Source organism: Vitis vinifera, chromosome 18 (assembly GCF_030704535.1).
Source record: "Vitis vinifera cultivar Pinot Noir 40024 chromosome 18, ASM3070453v1".
Taxonomy (NCBI): Eukaryota; Viridiplantae; Streptophyta; class Magnoliopsida; order Vitales; family Vitaceae; genus Vitis; species Vitis vinifera.
Genome location: NC_081822.1, coordinates 31,510,007 through 31,534,208, shown reverse-complemented (window position 1 = coordinate 31,534,208; position 24,202 = coordinate 31,510,007). Strand labels below are relative to the sequence as shown.

The window sequence follows — 24,202 nt, the reverse complement described above, 5'->3', positions numbered from 1 at the left end:
TACATCATCTCATGAATATCTAACAATAGGTCGATTAACCATGTTTACATTGGTTTGGTTTTAAAAAATAAGAAAAATTGTTGTATAATTTTGTTTTACAATCATCATAAGTGAGATACCTATTCAAATAACCATATACAAGTTAGATAAAGTGCATGAGATGAATGTATGCTTAACCAATGTGTGTAAGGAATGTCATTTATCCTCGATTAGAGGAAATAAACAAACAAGTTTTTCAGAATCACTTAAAATTCTTCATAATTAATAGTCTTATATACCCTTATACAATTAGTGTATTTGTCATGTACACTTAGTGTAAATACCTTGTACAATGACTCAAATAAAACGTTATTTTATTTTATTTTCAATGTAAAATGTAATTAAAACCAAGAAATTATTTAAAAACTATTATTTAAGCCAAGTTTATTTATTTATTTCCTTTTATTTTTTGAAATAAAGAAAAAAGAATAAAAAAAATTTTATTTAACCATAAGAAATATGAATATAAGACCAGTTAGAAAATACCAAATTTATTTATTTATTTATTTCATTTTATTTTTGGAATTAAAGAAATAAAAAATAAAAAAATTATTTAACCATAAAAAATATTGATATAAGATATGTTAAAAAATAGAAATAACCTCAAATTTATTTACTTATTTCATTTTATTTATTTAAATTAGAAAGTAATTTATTTTAATAGATTAAAATGTGCATAATTGATTTATTACTTTGTTAATTATGGATATATTAAAATTTTCTATAAGACAAAAAATAAATAAAGAAAATACAATTAAAAAGAGTAATAAATATATTTAATTTAGTTATTTAATTATTTTTCATGTAAAAGACAGTCCCACAAAAAACGTAATTGATCAATTTATTTGTTTAATTGTAAATATACTATTTTTTTTATTATTAAAATAACGAATGGAAAAAAATAAAAATGGATAATCAATATATGAAATTTAATTATTTTTATTATTTTCATATAAAAAATATTGCTAAACAAGGTTTTCAAATTTTATTTTTAAAAATAGTTTTCATTTTTTAATTAAATGTTTTTTCAAAAAAAATATAAAAAATATAAATCATATTACCATTTTTTAGAAAGTATTTTTTTAAACTAGTTTTTGAACATAATTTTTCTTTATTTATAATTTAAAATAGAAAATAATGTTGATTTTCAGTTATTTATAAAAAAAAATTAAAAACAATGAAAAATCCAAATTGTTAAAATAGAATTATTATGGTTGCATGAATAGTGGTGTAATAAAGACAAAAAAACTTATGTGAAAGGTCATTGAGTATTTTAATCCATTAGTATTTTATCTTTAAAAGCTAATATATATATAAATTTGAAGGATATATTGATCTTTTAATATCTTATATTATTTCCATCAATTATGAAAGTGAAAGTTATATAGATCAAATGTTAATTTTAGGTTCGTACCAAAACACAATTCTCCCATTTTAATTTAAGGCTTTTTACGTGTCGCACGGGACAGGACACATGGCGATAATATCAATCACCTATCGTGATAATCTTAATATCGAAAAGCTTTGACTGGTCAAAGTAATACCGAAAAATCAAAATTTTAATTTAAGGCTTTGACGTGTCACAGGAGAAAGGACACATGGCGATAATAACAATGACCCCTCGTATCATATCGAAAGGCTTTGACTGGTCAAAGGAATATAGAAAAATCAAAATTTTAATTTAAGGCTTGGACGTGCGACAATATCAATGACCCATCGTGATAATACCGAAAAATCAAAATTTTAATTCAACGCTTTGACGTGTCACAGGGGAAAGGACACATGGCGATAACATCAATGACCCATCGTGATAATATCGAAAGGCTTTGATTGGTCAAAGGAAAAAGGCCCATGGCGATAGTATCGGAAAATCGGAAAAAGAATGTCAGATGAGAAAAAAAGCCCTGAAAATAGACCAAGGGAAATCTCTCCACGTTATGTCCTGTTCAAGCCCACCAAAGCTACATATAGCGTGGAAATATTGCCCAATATTCCTGAACACTTGAGAAGCTCGATATATCATGGAAATGTTGTTATACTTGAACGACATTTTCGATATCCAAATGCTAGGAAACAAAGTTGCTTTTGAATTTTGTGGAGGGTGGGTCCTTCATTATATTTTTTCAAAAGCCACCCACCTTTCCACTCATTCGCACAATTGTGAATAAAACTCCCAAAGAATGGAAAAAGAATCACATGCTTGCATGCATTGGCAGAACCGATGTTTGCTTTTTACATGTGAGCACAAGTTAATCCTCAACTCTCTTTAAGCTTTCATCCAGAAACTGTCCAACCATGGCTTCCTCCACCCAAGAACCCTCTTCTTCTTCGACCTCAATCCATAGATATAACTTCGAAGTGTTCTTGAGTTTTAGAGGTGAAGACACCCGCACCATTTTTACGGATCATCTATTCGTAAATTTGGGTGGGAGGGGGATTAATACTTTTAGGGATGATCAACTTGAAAGAGGAGAGGAGATCAAATCAGAACTTTTGAAAACTATTGAAGAATCAAGAATTTCCGTAGTTGTGTTCTCAAGAAACTATGCGCATTCCAAGTGGTGTTTGGATGAGTTAGCGAAGATCATGGAGTGCAGGGAAGAAATGGAACAAATAGTCTTGCCGGTGTTCTACCACGTGGATCCTTCTGATGTGCGAAAGCAAACAGGGAGCTTCGGAGAGGCATTTTCCATTCATGAAAGAAATGTGGATGAGAAAAAGGTGCAGAGGTGGAGGGTTTTCTTAACTGAAGCAAGCAATCTAAGTGGTTTCCATGTGAATGATGGGTAACTTCAACTTCCTTAATTTGTGCTTTTGATTTAATTGAGTTATAAGGATTTAGTTGTCTTAAATCATGAATTAACAAGTTATTAATTTAGATCCGTCTTAAATCAACAACTTATAGTAGCTTCTAATTTTGTTTTATAATCATTTTTTCACCAAAGGTGACATTTGGTTTTTATATGAATTTCTTAAGTCTGAATATATCTGAATATCATTAAGTATTAGTTATTTATTTTTATATATGTTTGAATGCTAAATATTGGTTTTATACATATTTAAAACATCTATGAAATTAATTATTAATTTTTTCTTATTTTAATTTCAAAAATAGTAATTGTACATATTTCCAAATATCTCAACACATTATAATTTATTACCTTACTAAAAACATTAAAATAATTTATTATGTAACATGTTTAAATTTTGATAAGTGGATAAATTATTGTCCAATTAGAAAATTTTCTAAGTTAATACTTTTCATATGGATTTATAATTAAAATATGTGTTTCATTATTGAGATTAATTGATTAGTTTTTAAGTTTTTAATTTAGGAAAGAGTATCAAATTCTAATTTTTTATTTTTTTAAAATCAATTGAAATTATTGATTTTTATGAAAATTTAGATGAGTGTAAATTATCTTTTGAGGTTCTAAAATTTTCATTGGAATTGATGCAACTTATTTTGGATTTGTTATAAGATATAAGAGGTTGAATTCTAAAAACTTATATTAAATTAATTTCTAATCAAATTTTATGATTTTAGTGTTATCATTTTCATTCCTAAATGAAGGATCTATAGAAATTTATGAAAATTAATTTTACAAAGAATTGGATAAATTATGAGGTAAAAATATTGGCCAATATGGTAGAATTTCAGTTTGGATTTTGGAATTTTGGATATTGTGTACTTGTTTTTTATTAATTTTATATCCAAATTAAGTGATTTTTATGTTGGCATGTCAGTTTGATTTTGGAATTTTGTGTATTTATTTGCTATTAATTTCTTATCTAGATTAAGTGATTTTTTATATTAGTTTCATTTTTACACAACAATTTATAAGATAATTTTAGATCTAATTTTCTTGAGAACACAGAAAGAATAGATAAACGTAAAATTTATTTCAATCATGTTGATTTTTTCTTGATGACAGCTTTACTAATTTATTACCCATTAAAGTTCAATAAAGTTACAATAGCTTAATTTGTTTCTAAAACATAGAGCTATCCAAAATTTTAAAAAATAAATTTGGCATTATTTATATAAGAAATTAGATGTGAGCATAGTTTAAAAAAAATAAAGATTTAAGTATTATAACAAAATTATTTTTTTGAAAAAAAAAAAATAAAAGAAGGGAGGAAAAACAACTTTTTATTGTAAAGACAAAAGTTAAAAAAATTAATTTTTTCATTAAGACCAAATTGTCTTAAAAAATAAGTAACTAAAAAAATATCATAAGTCTTAAAGCAACTTACTTTAAAACTTAATTGAAAAAACAAACAACCTATTATTAGCAATCTTTGTCAACAAAGAATTAGAACTCTAAAATTTTTCTACTAATATTATCTCTTTTGGCAAAAAGGGGACACAACCATTTTAACTTACCCAGTGATTGAAAGTGGATAGAATCTCTAGATCAATAGAACTGTGATTGGATCAAGAGCAACTTATTTTTTAAAATAAAAAAGCTATTTCTTCCTCTCTCTTTTTTTCTTTTCTTTTTTTTTTAAAAAAAACTTTATTAGATTGGTAAGCTTGATGACAAAATGGCAGCTTGACACGGTGGAAAATAGTAGTTGTCCCCACTAATGCCCCAACACTAGAATTTCTTACAAACAAGGGTTAAATATAATAATATCCTAGATAGATTAACTTCCTAATAAACCTTCCAAGCCATTGAGTAGCGTAAGCCAATACAAGTAGTATCTCATATTTTTCCTCTACTTTATTCTCTGGCACGTACACTTGTTATAACATTAGTGGAATTGTACTTAGATATATAATTTAACAAATATGTTTTGGTCCATTACAGTACTTTACATCCTACATGCCCTTACTTTTGTTGTAGACAAAATCAAGTAAACATCACTACATTTACTTCATATTTGTTATCTTTTGCAATTCATTAAAGCTCATGAGGTGTTAAATTGTACTTTTTAATGGGCAGGTATGAGTCAATGCATATTGAGGAAATTACTAACGAGATTTTGAAAAGATTGAATCCTAAGCTTTTGCACATTGATGATGATATAGTTGGGATTGATTTTCGCCTAAAAAAACTTAAATTATTGTTAAGTGGTCACTTGAATGATGTTCGTGTGGTTGGGATCTATGGAACTGGTGGAATTGGTAAAACTACCATTGCGAAGATTGTTTATAATGAGATCCAATGTCAATTTTCTGGTGCTAGCTTTCTTCAAGATGTCAAAGAGAGATCTAAAAATGGTTGTCAACTTGAACTACAAAAACAACTTCTTCGTGGTATACTAGGGAAAGATATAGCATTTAGTGATATCAATGAAGGAATCAATATAATACAAGGCAGACTTGGCTCAAAAAAAATTCTTATTGTAATTGATGATGTGGATCATTTGAAGCAATTAGAGTCATTGGCAAAAAGTCCTAAATGGTTTGGTCCAGGAAGTAGAATTATCATAACAACCAGAGACCAACATTTGTTGGGTGAGTATGGAGTGAATATACCATATAGGGTTACAGAGTTACATTATAAGGAAGCTCTTCAACTCTTCAGCCGATATGCCTTTAAACAAAATGTTCCTAAAGAAGATTATGTAGACTTCTCAAATTGCATGGTAGATTATGCTCAAGGTCTTCCTTTAGCCCTCAAAGTTCTAGGTTCTTCTCTTCATGGCATGACAATAGATGAATGGAGAAGTGCATTAGATAGATTGAAAAAAAACCCTGTGAAGGAAATTAATGATGTGCTTAGAATAAGTTTTGATGGGCTTGATAATTTGGAAAAGGATGTTTTCTTGGACATTGCGTGGTTTTTCAAAAAGGAATGCAAAGATTTTGTGTCAAGAATATTAGATGGTTGCAATTTATTTGCAACACATGGTATAACAATTCTCCATGATAAATGTCTAATAACTATTTCAGACAACATCATACAAATGCATGACTTGATACGACAAATGGGTTGGGCAATTGTTCGTGATGAATATCCTGGAGATCCAAGCAAATGGAGTAGATTGTGGGATGTAGATGATATTTATGATGCGTTTTCTAGACAAGAGGTACGAATTAAATGCCTAAACATAGTTATTTAAATTTAATGGTTAATTGTCTATATAATTAATAGTTAGGATTTTTATCTTGTGTTGTTCCCTTATTTTTTTATTATTGATTTCTAGGGGATGGAAAATATTCAAACCATATCTCTAGACATGTCTACATCAAAAGAAATGCAGTTCACTACAGAAGTGTTTGCCAAGATGAATAAACTTAGGTTGCTTAAAGTCTATTGCAATGATCATGATGGTTTGACAAGAGAGGAGTATAAAGTGTTTCTTCCTAAAGACATTGAATTTCCTCATAAATTGAGATATCTTCATTGGCAAGGCTGCACTTTGAGGTCTTTGCCTTCAAAGTTTTATGGAGAGAACCTTGTTGAAATCAACTTAAAGTCTAGCAACATAAAACAACTTTGGAAAGGGGATAAGGTATGATCATTATTTAATGCTTTTTTTCTTTATATTAATTTTTAAGTTGAAGCAAAAAAAATTTATTAAAAAGAATGTCTTCTGTTACAGTTTCTTGGAAAATTAAAGGTCATTGATCTAAGTGACTCAAAACAACTTGTCAAAATGCCAAAATTCTCAAGCATGCCAAATTTGGAGAGACTAAATCTTGAAGGTTGTATAAGTTTGCGTGAACTTCATTTATCTATTGGCGATCTCAAAAGGTTGACTTACTTGAATTTGGGAGGATGTGAACAGCTCCAAAGTTTCCCACCTGGCATGAAGTTTGAATCTCTTGAAGTTCTTTATCTTGATCGATGTCAAAACTTGAAGAAATTTCCTAAGATCCATGGGAATATGGGACATTTGAAGGAGCTTTATTTAAACAAGAGTGAGATTAAAGAACTACCGAGTAGCATTGTGTACTTAGCATCTCTTGAAGTCCTTAATCTCTCAAATTGTTCAAATTTGGAGAAATTTCCTGAGATCCATGGGAATATGAAATTTTTGAGGGAGCTTCATTTAGAAGGATGTTCAAAGTTTGAGAAATTTTCGGATACATTTACATATATGGAACATTTAAGGGGGCTTCATTTAGGTGAGAGTGGTATTAAAGAACTCCCAAGCAGCATTGGGTATTTGGAATCTCTTGAAATTCTTGACCTCTCATATTGCTCAAAATTTGAGAAATTTCCAGAGATTAAAGGGAATATGAAATGTTTAAAGGAGCTTTATTTAGATAACACTGCTATTAAGGAACTCCCAAATAGCATGGGGTCTTTGACATCTCTCGAAATTCTCTCTCTTAAAGAATGTTTGAAGTTTGAGAAATTTTCGGATATATTTACCAATATGGGACTTTTAAGGGAGCTATATTTACGTGAGAGTGGTATTAAGGAACTCCCAAACAGCATTGGGTATTTGGAATCTCTTGAAATTCTTAATCTCTCATATTGCTCAAACTTTCAGAAATTCCCAGAGATCCAAGGGAATCTGAAATGCTTGAAGGAGCTTTGTTTAGAGAATACTGCTATTAAGGAACTCCCAAATGGCATTGGGTGCTTGCAGGCCCTTGAAAGTCTTGCTCTCAGTGGTTGCTCAAATTTTGAGAGGTTTCCTGAGATCCAGATGGGGAAGCTATGGGCTCTTTTTCTAGATGAGACTCCTATTAAAGAATTACCTTGCTCTATAGGTCATCTCACTAGACTTAAATGGTTAGATTTGGAAAATTGTAGAAACTTGAGAAGTCTTCCAAATAGTATATGTGGGTTGAAATCCCTCGAACGCCTCTCTCTCAATGGTTGTTCAAATCTAGAGGCTTTTTCAGAGATCACAGAGGATATGGAACGATTAGAACACCTTTTTTTACGTGAAACGGGTATAACAGAGCTGCCATCATTAATTGGACACCTGAGAGGTCTTGAATCTTTGGAATTAATCAATTGTGAGAACCTTGTGGCTCTTCCCAATAGCATTGGTAGTTTGACATGTCTTACTACTCTTCGTGTTCGTAACTGTACAAAGCTCCGCAACTTGCCTGACAATTTGAGAAGCCTGCAATGTTGCTTACTGTGGCTAGATCTAGGTGGTTGCAATCTGATGGAAGGAGAAATCCCCAGTGATTTGTGGTGCTTATCCTTACTGGTATCTTTAGATGTAAGTGAAAACCATATTCGTTGCATACCTGCTGGCATCACTCAACTTTCTAAGCTCAAAGCCCTTTTCATGAATCACTGCCCGATGCTTGAAGAAATTGGAGAGGTTCCATCAAGTTTAACAGTGATGGAGGCACATGGTTGTCCATCCCTGGAAACTGAAACTTTCTCAAGTCTACTCTGGTCTTCTTTGCTCAAACGCTTCAAATCACCAATTCAGGTATCAGTTTCATGGCATAATTATTTTTTCTTTTTTCTTTTTTCTTTTTTTTAAAACAAAAACTTACATGACATTTTTTCTGCAGCCAGAATTTTTTGAGCCGAATTTTTTTCTGGACCTGGATTTTTATCCGCAAAGATTTAGTATTCTACTTCCAGGAAGTAATGGAATACCAGAGTGGGTAAGCCATCAGAGAATGGGATGTGAAGTAAGTATAGAGCTCCCAATGAATTGGTATGAAGATGACAACTTCTTGGGATTTGTTCTATTCTTCCATCATGTTCCCCTTGATGATGATGAATGTGAGACAACAGAAGGTAGTATTCCACATTGTGAATTGACAATATCCCATGGTGATCAATCTGAACGACTGGAGGAGATATCATTTTATTTTAAATGTAAAACCTACTTGGCTAGTCATTTATTATCTGGCAAACACTGCTACGACAGTGATAGCACACCAGATCCAGCAATTTGGGTGACGTATTTCCCTCAGATTGACATTCCAAGTGAGTATCGATCCAGAAGGAGGAACAACTTTAAGGATCACTTCCACACTCCAATCGGTGTTGGCTCTTTTAAGTGTGGCGATAACGCATGCTTTAAAGTGAAAAGTTGTGGGATACATCTCTTGTACGCCCAAGATCAGATCCATTGGCCTCAGCCGTCAAGAGGAAGCCTTGGTGATAGAGAAGATCACCCACCCAAGAAAGGATTCTCTAGTTTCCAAAGGATCAAAGCTTTATTTAAACCCTAGCAAGGTATGTCTTCTCTCTTTTTTATTCACGAGTGGTTAATATATTTATTAGATGGAATTACTGAAAAAAGAAATATCTAAATAAATTTTAAAATCGTATACTAGCGACTCACACACACACACATATATATATATATATCCCGCAACTTGGGACTGTCTTAAAGGTAAAACTTTTTTTTTTCTTTTTTTTCTAAAAAAAATATTTTAGGACTTATTTAGGTATTATATTTGGAAGATTATTGATTTTAAAAGAAAGTCATGCACTTTAAAAGGCAAAATGGAAGGTGAGTATTCTCATGTAAAATTATATATTTAGATCTTAACAATTATGATACTTTTCTTAAATGATTGATTTATGGTTTAGAATCTTGGGAGAATTGTGTTTTGAGGTGAGATGACCTCAAAATTGACCAAAGATCTATATATCATGCACATTTAAGGTCAAAACCTAAATAAAGTATAAAAATTAAGTTGAAGGATATTATCCTTCATTAATCCCTAAAATACCCTTTACCCCTACATAGGCATATAGTGAGCGTATATTTCAATTTTATTTTTATTTTTTTGTGTTTTTTTTCCCTTTTCTATTTCCTATTAAGTATTACTCATTTCTAACTTTTTTTTTTAAAGATATTAAATCTTTTTACTCTTATTATAAATCAGGATAAAATTTTTTCATATAAAATTTAATGGATAATCAATGAATGAAATTTAATTCTTTTTATTATTTTCATATAAAAAAATAGTACAAGGTTTTCAATTTTTATTTTTAATTTCATTTTTTAATTAAATGTTTTTTCAAAAAGAAAATATAAAAAATATAAATTATATTACCATTTTTTTAGAAAGTATTTTTTAAAATAGTTTTTCAACTTAATTTTTCTTTATTTATTATTTAAAATAGAAAATAATGTTGATTTTTAATTATTTATAAAAAAATTTTTAAAAACAATGAAAAATTCATATGGTTAAAATAGAATTATTATAACTGCATGAATAGTGGTGCAATAAAGACCAAAAAAACTTATGTGAAAGGTCAATGGGTATTTTGGTCTTTTCATACCTTATATTATTTCTATCAATTATGTAAGTCATATGAACCAAACCTTAATTTTTATCTCAAATGAGCCCAAAACACAATTTTCCCAACTTTGTTTACATGAAACGGCTATAATTTAGTAATTATTTTGTCCTCCCTTTGGTCTACTTCTTCATGTGAGAAAGTGTAGGATCCATCAATAAACAACCTAAAAGGTGAGAGCATGACTTAAGGCTAGTGGCGGAGCACGGTGGGCTTGGAGCAAAATATTCTTTCATTTGTTTAGGAATTTTAAAAAATAAAAATCAAAAGTACAAACTTTGATCAACTCCTAAGAAAATCATTTTGTATGTGAGAAAAAAAAATACTAGATGGATTATTTAGATTATATTCTACTTAATTGTTGATAAAATTTAATTTATTTAAATAATTTATATTTTATTAAATAAATTTCTTAGTGGTAGGTTGTTTTGCTTGACCCTATGATTTTCAAAATACCTAAGTTTTTAGGTCTATTCATGCATGATGGTACTACATTTATATTATATTGTTAGAAACAAATTTTAAATAAAATTTTATCAATTTAATTATTTACAAAAGATCTTAAAATTTATTAGTGAAATTATTGAATTTTTAAAGTTTTGCTAAAAAATGTAAAATTCTTAAAAATTCATATTCACATTTCTAGCTTCTTTTTTTAAAAAAAAATTCCTTTGAAAATATTGTTTGCATTTTAGTTAATTTTTAAATAAAATTGAAACAATTATCTTTTTTTTTTTTTCATTTCATAGTTCAGAGTTTTTTCCTTTCATAACTAATATTAATAATCAAAGCTTTTCTCTATCTAATTTTTTTTTGTTCCATTTTTTATTTTATATTTTTTGTTTCATAACTAATATCAATAATCACTTATTTCGTTAAATGATCATGAAATATAAATTTTTTTGCATGTTTATTATAATTCATGATTTTTTTTTCTTTTCTTTTTTACTTTGCCCCCTTGAGGCCATATCAAGATAGTTTGACTTCTCATTTTAAATTTACATTTTTTTAATTTTATTTAGTCATTAAAATATATTAAAAATTATGAGATTCTATTTTTCTTAATTAGTCATTACAATAAAATAAAAAGGTTGTTATGCAAAGAAATCAAATCAAAAAAACTGAAGACATCTCTAGTTTCCAACTCTTCTCAGCAAGGTATGTCTTCTTTGTCTTTGGTTTTATTATTGAAGGTTAAAATATTTACCAAAATTAGTGGAAAAAATGTCTAGACAATTTTTAATAAGATTACATGCTTGGAAGAATATTAAGTTTGATACGAGATTAGATATGCTCAAGTCATTCAAATAGGTTTTTTTCTTCTTCTTTTTTTTCTTTCAACTTTTATTTTAATTTATTTGTTTTTTATTACCCCAAAATCTTATCAAATTTGGAGATCCCGTATTCTTAGGTCTATCTAAGGTTAAAACTCCTTTATTTTTTGTAATAAATATCTTAGAACCTTATCAAAGCTTTATCTTTGGAATGAACTATTGAATTTAAAAAGAAAGATCATATTACAATAGCTATTTTGGCATGGCAAAATTTTTGTTTCAATTAACTAGAATTTTTATTTAGAGCTTCATTTATGAATTGGTAGGCCAAACGATTATCATGTCTTTCAAATTGCATTAATTATCTTATAAGCATGAATTAATATTTATTTTGCTCTTACTTTGCTTTATTTTTAAATATGATATTATGATATACTCATGGAACATTGGTCAGGATGCTAATGGAAACTAGCTATTGGTCCTGGAATTGGAAGTGGTGGCAGAGATGCAGTATTGAACCAGAATAAGAATACCATTAAAAAGACTCGTGGTTTGGATTGTGGATTTTAATTTGTATGTTTTTAAGCATGGATGATTTGAATTGTTGATTTTAATTTGTATGTTTTTAAGTGTGGATAATTTTATTTATTAGAAATTATCCACAAGTACTTTCAAGAATGACTTTGACACATTGATAAATTATTCTCATTTATTTATTAAGATCATATGCATAGTGACCAAAGTAGCTTAAATTTTTTTATTGTGTTTTAATTATGTTACAAATTATTTCATAGTGTCTTATAAAAAGAGATATATTCAATTTTTAATTACAAATGTAGTCTATCATAATCCAAATACTATAAAAAAATGTTACCATAATTTCAACTAGTATCATTAAATCCTATCTTTGAGAGCTCTAGTTTAAACTCTCTTAAACCTAAACTGAAAAAATTATTTTGTTAATTACAAACATTATTTTGCTTGATGACCATTTTTATATGATTGTTTCAATGTATTTATAGGGTCATCGTCATCTTCTTATTATTTTTGTCTCATTAAACATTTAATGCATATTTTTCATATCACTAAAAGAAGGGAAAATTTGTGGAATAATAAAAGGAATTTAAATAAAATATATCAATTTAAATAAAAATTACTTTATGATATAGTTAAAAAAAAATTAAAACTTGATTTTGTACAAAAACTTAATTTTTGAAAATCATTATTTTTTCAAGATAAATTTCTAACAACCGTTACATTTTATATAGGAATTACTATAATTTTCCATACTTGTTTTTGTTTTAAGATTAAATTATTCATCTTTCTATAATAAAAAGTCAAGGAGTATTATTAAACTCTAACAGAGAGACACACTTACTTCTCTTATTAAATAAGGAACTCACCTTTAAAAATTTTAATACATGAAAGAAAAAAAAAAGAAGATAAATTTTATATAAATATTAAAAGAAAAGAAAAGAAAAACACAAAATATGAGCAAGCATTTGGTTTCTTAACCACCTTTACTAGTCACCTCATGGGATTAAAAGAAATTAAAATAAAACTTTTTATTTTTCAAAAAATGAAAAAGAAATGTTTTTATTTATTCATTAATTATTGGACTACATTTATTAGCCAACTCATCATCCAATATTGTAAATTATTTTGCAACAATTAATGGCACCATTTATTTTTTTAATAGAAAGATAATTAGTTATCCTTCTTAATTTTTTGAAGAATCTATAATTTAGCATTGTGTATAATATAATATACACTTAATCAATTTAAAAGTAATAAAATATTTAATAGTTTATTATAATTTTATATGATATCCTTGATTTTATTTCAATCCAAACAACAAATACTAAATAAAAAAAAATTATTACTAGCACATGAAGCTTGCCTGCTCTCTTTTTGCCATTTGAGGATTATAATCAGAGAAGACTAACAAAGTCTTTATCATCTCTCAATAAACTGTATGAGATCCTCCACTTGGTCACATGGAGGATGTTAAGGACAATATTTCGGACTAATCAATCATGTAATGTAAAAGGATGTTTAGAATTTAAACTTCATTAACTTCTTACCATTACCAGTTTTTGAAGGAAATTTCGTGAAAAATTTGTGAAATTTTCATGTTTCCTTCCCTCTATTCAACTTAAAATTTTATGTACAAAACTTGCATTGCCCTCTTTCATGCTTCTAAACCATTATATAGGATGGTTGATGGAAGGTATATCTTTTTACATATTTATAATATATTATTAGAATTTAATAATCGACATAATTTATTATTTGTAGTGATCTAGCTATTCCCTTGAATTTATGTCATGGTTCTCATTTTTTCCACTCCAATTAGTAATGACGGTTCTTTCACCAAGCAATTAGTTAAATATTACTTATTAAATTTTTTTAGACTTTAACATATCAAGAAAAGAGATTTGGAATTTCATAATAATAGTAAACAAGGTAGGATGAGATTCTCTCTTTAGTTTTAATTTTGTAATTATATCGAAAGAAATGTGGTTAAACTTATAGGAATGACATCTATAAACTTCTAAAAACTATTAAAAATTTAAGATTTTTATAATTGTTTCCATAAAAACTACTAGGAATTCGTTAATGAAAACCTCAACTCATCTTTTCAAAAATAAATATTGATCTCTTAAAAAATATTCATTTACTGACATGAATGATCTTAATTTTCAGTTCTCTAATTTCTAGCCTAATTCACATATTCTCTTTTAAGAAATGTCCAACCAATGTCTGATGTATCCCAAACCACATCCTTTTTTAATGGTACAAGTATCACCAGGTCAATCCTTCTTATAAAATTGGATTTCCCCCTTTATTTATCTATTTATTTATTTATTATTTTTCATTCTTGTTCCACTTCCACCCATTGATTTGTTTGCCATCTTCCAAACCTTTTCTAGTGGTATAAGTTATCATTTTATTTATATTTGAAGTAAGCTAATTTATGGTAATTTCTCTCTTATTAATTCGGATCCAAACAGAAATTATTGAAAATAAAAATTATTTAGGGCAATTCTCATAAAGTCCTATATAAAAAAAATTAAAAATGGAAAAGCAACATAACTAAGGAAAAGGTTACCAATGTTGGAACCAAATGTAAAAATATTTACTGCAATTATTGCAATGATATGTATTGAAAATAATATTTCAACAAAGCGGAAGTACAAGAACTAATGCTTAACCATTACTTTAAAAATCTAGCAGAAGGTTTTGTTAAATAATAATTAAAATTAGAGCTCGTTTGACAGTGATTTTAGGAAATGCTTCTAATATTTTTAATACTTGAAATTTTTTATAATTCAAGTGTTAGAAAGATTAAAAACGTTTTCTAGAATCACTGCCAAACATACTCTTTATTTAATTTTAATTAAAGTTTAGGAAGAAAGAATAACTATATATTGAATTGTATCCAATTATATGTACAGAGGTTAAGTAACTCAATTGGTGAGGAAGACTACTTCCATATGGGATATGGGATATTGGAAGTAACTATCTATAGGTCAGATTGAGCGAGGTTCATCGTTGGGGTGGTCTTTGGCCCTCACCACCCCTAAATGGCTTTTTGCCCTGTGAAGGGTTCCCCGAGCCTTGGCGTTTATTCCCTGTATCTTTTTTTGTCTGTGCCACTTGTGTTGACACTAAGACGGGACTTGCTGCAGCCTGCAAGTCCTCTTCCAACATAGCATACTTTTTAGCTCTTCTAAACAATTCATCAATCATTTTTGGTGGATTCTTAGAGAGAGATTCAAAAAATGGGATCCCTGATCCAATGCTATGCTTGAAGGCTTATAACAGAGCATCCATACTGCGTGTTTCTACTTAGAGCATTTCTTGGTCGAACTTGTGCATGAACTAGTGTAAAGTCTCACTTTCTGTCTTCTTCATATTAAAAAGGCTGTTGATATTGAACTTCTACCTTGCTGAGCACAAATAATGAGCTACAGAGACTTCTGACATCTCCCTAAAGGAGAGAACGAAATTAGGGGGAAGTTGGTGGAACCAGGCTAAGGTAGTGCCTTAGAGACTAGCCGGGAAGACTTTGCATAGAAGCTCATCATTGTCGATATCAAGTGTCATCATTTGTCGATAATGCATCAGATGATCAAAGGGGTCATACGTTCCATCATACATAACGAACTTAGGAATGGTATATCCTCTCAGGGGTTTATACATCAAAATATGTTGGGCGAATGGTGTTGTCATCATATCATTTAGGTGGCGAGTTGTGGCTCCTAAAGGCAACTCATTCAATCACCCATGTGGGAGCCAAGCTACCAAAGACAAGGGTCGAGTCAACCCTCCTACAACCTCCACATGGGGGAACCTCATTTGTTGTTGGCTGTAAGGATTTGAATACATTGGGGATTGGGGTCCATGCCGGGAGTGTTGTCTACCTCATCTACGCCTTCAGTGACTAGCATTCTCGGAATCCTGAGGTCAAATAGGCGGCATCCTTCATGCGAACTTAAAATGATGTGGGGAACTTGACCAAAAGGAACTACACGATCTAAAGGTTCCACCACGTCATTATTGTCTTGATAGCATAAGTGATCAAGATTACTTACTAACTAATACAGTGCTTAAATGCGACCATGCTGATCTTCAAGTTGTGTCCGCAACAAGGCATTCTCTTGCCTTAGCAACTTTGTTTAGACAATGATGGATTCAATTCTTCTCTCTTACTCTGCTTAACGCCTTTCGAAACCCTCAAGAATAAACTCTAGTGTGGTGGCCCTCCAAGGAGCTATTATACTAATTGAATCCCGCAGTTGACTATCTCTCATTGCGAAGCTTCCAACTCCAAACAAAAATGGGGGTCTACTTTTCAGCTCTAAGTAAAAACGTTACATTAATGTAGAATTTTCCCATAGACGGCACCACTTGTTGGAGCTGAGAATTTCTTGAGCAATAGTCATTTCCTTGTCACGCACTTCCTTATACCTACCACATAAGGCTCACTCGGTTTTACCTCGGGATCACTTCCTCCGATGATTAAATTAGTTGGGGTTTTCAAGAAAAGGTAATGTTTCTCATGCTACAATCTTTTTTTTTTTTTTTTAGACTTGCCAATTGTATTCATATACCTTTCAGCTACCAATAAGCATGGAGATCGTGGGGCCACTTTTTAGCCACTTCAAGCGGTTACCGTCCCAAGCATTAACTGCCTCTAGTACTCCCCATGGGTTGTCCTCCCACATTCTATTTCCAACTTTACTTGTTGGGCTATTTAAGTCAACTAGGCCATTAGGCTAGATGGGCTTTTAATCATGGCCCAAACTGGCCCAACTCAATGGATATTTCTTTGGGTAGGCCCGTTTTCCCCATTTACGGGGGTGCCCACAATGCCAACAATGATTTTGGCATAATACAAAAGTATGTATATATAAAGAGTGGTTGTACAAGAAATCATTCATCTGTTTTATTTTTCTTTTAAAATAATTACTTTCATATTATTGAATGGCGCACTATTTGAAATCATTTTCTCTTACACTCTTGACCTGTATTTTGCCTTTTGTTGTAATATTTGGTCTAAATTATTAGGCAAATTTTATATATTTGAAAAGAGTGGTTGTACAAGAAGTCATTCATCTTTTTTATTTTTCTTTTAAAATAATTACTTTCATATTATTAAGTGAAACACTATTTGAAATCCTTTTCTTTGACACTTTTAATTTGCGTTTCGCTTTTCGTTGTAGTATTTTATCTGAACTATTGGACAAATTCTTAAGTATTAGACACTTATTCGCCACTCTATTTTTAACTATTCCCACCACCTGTGACTTGGACGATATTAAAGTAGAAAGATGTAAATTTTAAAATATTCATAAGATTCTTTTTCAATCCAATTTTGATTAAAAAAAATATAATTTAACTTGCAACATTTTGCAAGTTTATTTTGTGGATAAATTTAGTGGTTCATTATATAATTATTTTTCAAATTCAAAGATATTTATACTATATATTCTTTAACCAAAGTAAAATGCTTTGACTTAAACATAATTATTTAGCATTATTTTTTATAGTTTTAGATTGGAGGAAGAGAAAGATATACATGAGTTAATATAAGTATTAGAACATAGAGAAACAAAAGCATTGAAATAAATGTTTACACAAAACCCGTATGATTGAATGAAAATGATAATGAAAAAAATAAAGAAATATTGTGTTAAAAGGAGAATGTGATTGACACCACTTTTATCATGGGTAGCCACTAGCTCCTCATGTATAGATATATAAAACTTTTTTTCTACCAAAATATTTTTTTTTTATACAATAAAAATGAGTAGGAACTAATTTTACTATATATATTAGACTATCTTTTTCTAGTTATTATACATGTTTTTCTTGTATATTTAATTGGAAAATATTGGAAAAAACTTTTTTAAAAAATAATATCATAACTTCAATAATACATATTGAAGTCATTTTATTAAAGAAAACTATTTATGTATGATAAATCTTTGTCAGATTCTTAAATAAGTTTATTAACCACATTTATTATTAAAATAATATTCTTTGTAGTTTGAATGTATTTTAGGATATAAAATAACTAATGATATATGTATAATTATTGTTTAATTTATTTTTAAATTTTATGTTATACATCTATATATATATAATATCTAAATACCATACTAAAAAATAAAAAGATCATTTTGAAAATATCATTATGATGGTTTTTACATTTTCACAATAAGTTAAATGAAATTTAATGATAAGATAATTAAAATTAATTAATTTATTAAAATTTTATTTTTTTTAGTAATCAAACGTGTGTTTGAAATGATGATCGTTATTTAAGATATAAAAGAAATAATGATATATGTATATATTTCTATGTCTAAAAATGTTAAATACAATTTTATATCCTAGTTTATTTTTTTAATAAAGAAAATCTCATTGATGAAATTATTATGATATTTTTATATTTTTAATAATATATTAAACAGAATATTAAAAAAAAATTAATTAAATTTAAGTTAAAATTTAGGAGGAAAGAATAAACTATATATTAAATTGCCCAATTGGTCAGGAAGTTTGCCTTCATATGGGATATTGGGTTGGACCCCTCAAAAGGGAAAGGAGCCATGGCAACTATATTGAAACCGGTGAAAGTAGCAAAAAATGGAAATTTTAATTTAAGGTTGATTGGTCAAAGGGAAAAATAGATCAAAAAAGTTAAATTAAATATGACTTTGAGACACTTCAAACTACCAATATTTTTTGGAGAGTTTTGAATTTGACAATAGTAGTGAATGAGGCATAATTACAATTCCTCTTTAATGTTATTATCCTAATGGTGGTAGAAAGACAAATATTAAGGAAAAAAAGCTTCTTTTTCAATAATTATCAATTTCATTTAATATTTGTAGGTCCTAATTCATAAATTTCATTTGTGGTATTTATTTTTAAATAATTCAAGAATAAAGAAGAAACTTTATAGATAATAAATATGAATAAGAGGTTTTTCTTTTCATTTGTTTTATTGTACTTTAATTTATTGATAGGTAGAGATGCGGAAACAACAAGGTTAGACCATTCTCATTTTCAGATTTTATTTTTTTCAATATTTTTTATGATGAGAATTGTGGTATTATTATCTTTATCTTACCACCTAAGAATTGATTAAGCTATCATCTTATTTATATTTATATTCAAAATAATTTATGATAAAATAATAATAATAATATGATCAAGAATTTGTAACACCAACAAACAAATACCATGAAAAACTTTTTTACTAAAAACCAACGCAACCTATCAAATGGTAACTCAAAATAATATAACTCAAAATAAATAATAATTTTTCACCAAGTCACATAAAAAATACACAAAGGAAAAAGCCAAGGAAGGAGCCTTGTGTTGAATAACAAATGAATCTTTTCATTTTATGAAGTCTTGTTTTCTACCCGCTAAGGATGTTGGAATTTTCCAAGATGAGAAAGTTTTTATTTTTATTTTAGAGAAGAAATAGCTCAAACATTACCTTCAACCTTTCCTATAACAATGGTAGATTACCAATTGTTCAACATGGTGGGTTCAAATGAACCCATCTACCATTGGACAGTGAAAATGAATGAAGAGAAAAAAAATGAAGTTGTTTGGAATGCAAATGCTAGGAAACAAAGGTGCTTTTGAATTTTTGTGGTGGATGGGTCCTTGTATTGTTTTAAATAAAGCCACTTCTCACCCATTACTTTTTTACCATTGTGAACCAAATGCAAATGGTAAGAAACAATGGTGGTTTTGAATTTTGGGGTGGGCGGATCCTTTCTTATATTCTTTTGAAGGCCACTCAACATCCCACTCATTTCTCTTTTACCATTGTAAATAAAATGCAAATGTTAGAAAATAAAGATGCTTTTGAATTTTGTGGTGGGTGGGTCATTCCTCATATTCTTTTAAAAGCCACACACCTCCCTTTTATCATTGTGAATAAATGACTCTTGGTACATCTCACAATTTTTAATTTTAATGTTTCTCTAATAAATTAATTAAGAACTTCAAACAAAACAAACTTTTTCATTTTAAAATGTATTTAAAGTGATTTAATATACTCAAATAAAATAAAATCCATAACTATTTTATTTTTAAAACTTGAATAAAATAAAATTTATAATGGCTTTAATATTTTTAAAGTTCCTGAAAGATTTCTAAGTCCATAAAATATAATTTAATTTTGGAAAATTTAATATGATATGCTTTCAAATTTATGAAATTTGCATAAGATGGAAATTTAAATTTAAATGAAATTTAATAATAATATAATTAAAATTAATTAATTTATTAAAATTTTATTTTTTAAGTAATCAAGCATGCGTTTAAAATGATGATTTTTATTTAAAATATAAAAGAAATAATGATATATGTATATATTTTTATGTTTAAAAATGTTAACAATTTTATATTCAAGTTTATTTATTTTTAATAAAGAAAGACTCATTGATAAGATTATTATGATATTTTTATATTTTTAATAATATATTAAATAGAATATGAAAAATAAAATAATTAAAATTAATTGAATTTAAATTAAAATTTAGGAGGGAGGAATAAACTATATATTAAATTGCCCATGGAAGTTTTGCTTTCATATGGTCAAAGGAAAGGGCCAATGGCCATAATACCGAAATATGAAATTTTAATTTAAGGCTTTGACGGGTTTTGTGGTGGGTGGTCCTTCTTTATATTTTTTTAAAAGCCACCGATCACCTGCTTGCATGTATTGGGAGAATCGATGTTTGCTTTTTACAATCCAACCCCCCATCCCACCCCTACCAAAAAAAAAAAAAGAACAGTTTTGCTTCATACGAGGACCCAACAATGGCTTCATATGTGGGCATATCAAGTATTGACTAAGCACAAGTTAATCCTCAACTCTCTCTAAGCTTTCATCCAGAAACTGTCCAACAATGGCTTCCTCTACCCAAAAACCCTCTTCTTCTTCTACCTCAGTCCGTAAATATGAGTTCGAAGTGTTCTTGAGTTTTAGAGGTGAAGATACCCGCAACAATTTTACGGATCATTTATTCATAAATTTGGATGGGATGGGGATTAAGACTTTTAGAGACGATCAACTTGAAAGAGGAGAGGAGATCGAATCAGAACTTTTGAAAACTATTGAAGAATCAAGAATTTCCATAGTTGTGTTCTCAAAAAACTATGCTCATTCCAAGTGGTGTTTGGATGAGTTAGCGAAGATCATGGATTGCAGGGAAGAAATGGAACAAATAGTCTTGCCGGTGTTCTACCACGTGGATCCTTTTGATGTGCGAAAGCAAACAGGGAGCTTCGGAGAAGCATTTTCCATTCATGAAAGAAATGTAGATGCGAAAAAGGTGCAAAGGTGGAGGGATTCCTTGACTGAAGCAAGCAATCTAAGTGGCTTCCATGTGAATGATGGGTAACTTCAACTTCCTTAATTTGTGCTTTTGATTTAATTAAGTTGTAAGGATTTAGTTGTCTTAAATCATGAATTAACAAGTTAATAATTTTGTATAGTAAAGCTTGTTTTGTGATCTTATTAACACTAGGCTCAAAACTTGTTGCCTTCTCATTGTCTATAAAATGCCCAATATATTGGGTTCTTTTAATACTTTTTACATCCTAAATGCCCTAACTTTTGTTTTATTGACAAAATCAAGTAAATATCACTAAATTTACTTTATATTTGTTATCTTTTTGCAATTCATTATAACTCATGAAGTGTTAAATTGTACTTTATAATTGGCAGGTATGAGTCAAAGCACATTAAGGAAATTGTTATCCAGATTTTTAAAAGATCAATGAATTCTAAGCTTTTGCACATTAACGATGATATAGTTGGGATGGGTTTTCGCCTAAAAGAATTAAAATCATTATTAAGTAGTGACTTGAATGACATTCGTGTGGTTGGGATCTATGGACCTGGTGGAATTGATAAAACTACCATTGCCAAGATTGTTTATAATGAGATCCAATATCAATTCACTAGTGCAAGCTTTCTTCAAGATGTGAGAGAGACATTCAATAAGGGTTCTCAACTTCAACTACAGCAAGAACTTCTACATGATACAGTGGGGAATGATCTAGAGTTTAGCAATATCAATAAAGGAATCAATATAATAAAGGCCAGACTTGGCTCAAAAAAGGTTCTTATTGTAATTGATGATGTGGATCAATTGTAGCAATTTGAGTTGGTGGCAGGAAGTCCTAAATGGTTTGGTCCAGGAAGTACAATTATCATTACAACCAGAGACCAACATTTGTTGGTTAAGTATGGAGTGACTAAAACATATAACGCTACAAAATTACATTATGAGGAAGCTCTTCAACTCTTCAGCCAACATGCCTTTAAACAAAATATTCCTAAATAAGATTATGTAAACCTCTCAAATTGCATGGTACAATATGCTAAAGGTCTCCCTTTGGCCCTTAAAGTTCTAGGTTCTTCTCTTAAGGGCATGACAATAGATGAATGGAAAAGCGCATTGGATAAATTGAAAAAAAAACCCTATGAAGGAAATTAATGATGTGCTTAGAATAAGTTTTGATGGGCTTGATCCTTCTCAAAAGGAGGTTTTCCTGGACATTGTGTGTTTTTTCAAAGGTGAATGCAAAGATTTCTTGTCAAGAATATTAGATGGTTGCAATTTATTTGCAATATGCAACATAAGAGTTCTCCATGATAGATGTCTAGTAACTATCTTAGACAACATCATACAAATGCATGACTTGATACAAGAAATGGGTTGGGCAATTATTCGTGAAGAACGTCCTAGAGACCCCTGCAAATGGAGTAGATTGTGGGATGTAGATGATATTTATGATGCATTTTCTAAACAAGAGGTACGAATTAAATGACTAGATATAGTTATTTAAATGTTTATAATCGATTTTTTAGTGGTTTATTGTCTATATAATTGTAGTTAGGATTTTTATCTTGTGTTGTTCCCTTATTTTTCCTTATTGTTTTCCAGGAGATGCAAAATATTCAAACCATATCTCTGGACTTGTCTAGATCAAGAGAAATACAGTTCAGTACAAAAGTGTTTGTCAAAATGAAGAAACTTAGGTTGCTTAAAATCTATTGCAATGATCATGATGGTTTGATGAGAGAGGAGTATAAAGTGCTTCTTCCTAAAGACTTTCAATTTCCTCATGATTTGAGATATCTTCATTGGCAAAGATGCACTTTGACGTCTTTACCTTGGAACTTTTATGGAAAGCACCTTATTGAAATCAACTTGAAGTCTAGTAACATAAAACAACTTTGGAAAGGGAATAAGGTATGATCATTATTTAATGTTTTTTTTTCTTTATAATAATTTTCAAGTTGAAGAAATTTTTGTTATTAACAGAATGTCTTCTGTTACAGTGTCTTGAAGAATTAAAGGGCATTGATCTAAGTAACTCAAAACAGCTAGTCAAAATGCCAAAATTCTAATGCATGCCAAATTTGGACAGACTGAATCTTGAAGGTTGTACAAGCTTGCATGAACTTCATTCATCTATTGGTGATCTCAAATGATTGAATTACTTGAATTTAGGAGGATGTGAACAGCTCCGAAGTTTCCCAAGTAGCATGAGGTTTGAATCTCTTAAAGTTATTTATCTCAATCGATGTCAAAACTTGAAGAAGTTTCCTAAGATCCATGGGAATATGGAACATTTGAAGGAACTTTATTTAAATGAGAGTGGGATTAAAGAACTACCGAGTAGCATTGTGCATTTAGCATCTCCTGAAGTCCTTAGTCTCTCAAATTGTTCAAACTTTGAGAAATTTCCTGAGATCCATGAGAATATGAAATTTTTTAGGGACCTTCATTTAGAAGGATGTTCGAAGTTTGAGAAATTTCTAGATACATTTACCTATATGGGACATTTAAGGAGGCTTTATTTAAGTAAGAGTGGTATTAAAGAACTCCCAAGTAGCATTGGGTGTTTGGAATCTCTTGTATTTCTTAACCTCTCACGTTGCTCAAAATTTGAGAAATTTCCGGAGATTAGAGGGAATATGAAATGTTTGTTGAAACTTTTTTTAGATAAAACTGCTATTAAGGAACTCCCAAATAGCATTGGGTCCTTAACCTCTCTTGAAATTCTTTCTCTTGCATATTGTTCAAAGTTTGAGAAATTTTCAGATGTATTTTACCAATATGGGACGTTTAAGAGAGCTAT

General features: G+C 29.2%; 4 protein-coding genes and 2 pseudogenes across 4 annotated transcripts; all 6 read left to right on the top strand.

The window, feature by feature from the left end:
- The first annotated feature begins 2,334 nt into the window (after positions 1-2,334).
- Positions 2,335-2,857, top strand: LOC132253192 (disease resistance protein RPV1-like). Its single transcript, XM_059734699.1, has one exon. It carries the CDS (start codon positions 2,335-2,337, stop codon positions 2,827-2,829), a length of 495 nt encoding a protein of 164 aa, XP_059590682.1. The 3' UTR covers positions 2,830-2,857.
- A 2,141-nt stretch (positions 2,858-4,998) lies between these two features.
- On the top strand, positions 4,999-5,708 carry LOC132253162 (disease resistance protein RPV1-like; annotated as a pseudogene).
- A 940-nt stretch (positions 5,709-6,648) lies between these two features.
- LOC100263700 (disease resistance protein RPV1) lies at positions 6,649-8,582 on the top strand. Its single transcript, XM_019216374.2, has 2 exons — positions 6,649-8,397; positions 8,556-8,582. Exons 1-2 carry the CDS (start codon positions 6,649-6,651, stop codon positions 8,580-8,582), a joined length of 1,776 nt encoding a protein of 591 aa, XP_019071919.2.
- A 12,322-nt stretch (positions 8,583-20,904) lies between these two features.
- LOC100258548 (disease resistance protein RPV1-like) lies at positions 20,905-21,495 on the top strand. Its single transcript, XM_019216258.2, has one exon. The coding sequence runs from the start codon at positions 20,956-20,958 to the stop codon at positions 21,448-21,450; it is 495 nt and encodes a 164-aa protein (XP_019071803.1). The 5' UTR covers positions 20,905-20,955; the 3' UTR covers positions 21,451-21,495.
- Positions 21,496-21,816: 321 nt separating this feature from the next.
- Positions 21,817-22,439, top strand: LOC132253191 (disease resistance protein RPV1-like; annotated as a pseudogene).
- Positions 22,440-22,614: 175 nt separating this feature from the next.
- Positions 22,615-23,468, top strand: LOC104877328 (disease resistance protein RPV1-like). The gene is made up of 3 exons (XM_059735046.1): positions 22,615-22,870; positions 23,002-23,310; positions 23,400-23,468. Exons 1-3 carry the CDS (start codon positions 22,748-22,750, stop codon positions 23,466-23,468), a joined length of 501 nt encoding a protein of 166 aa, XP_059591029.1. The 5' UTR covers positions 22,615-22,747.
- Positions 23,469-24,202: the final 734 nt, after the last annotated feature.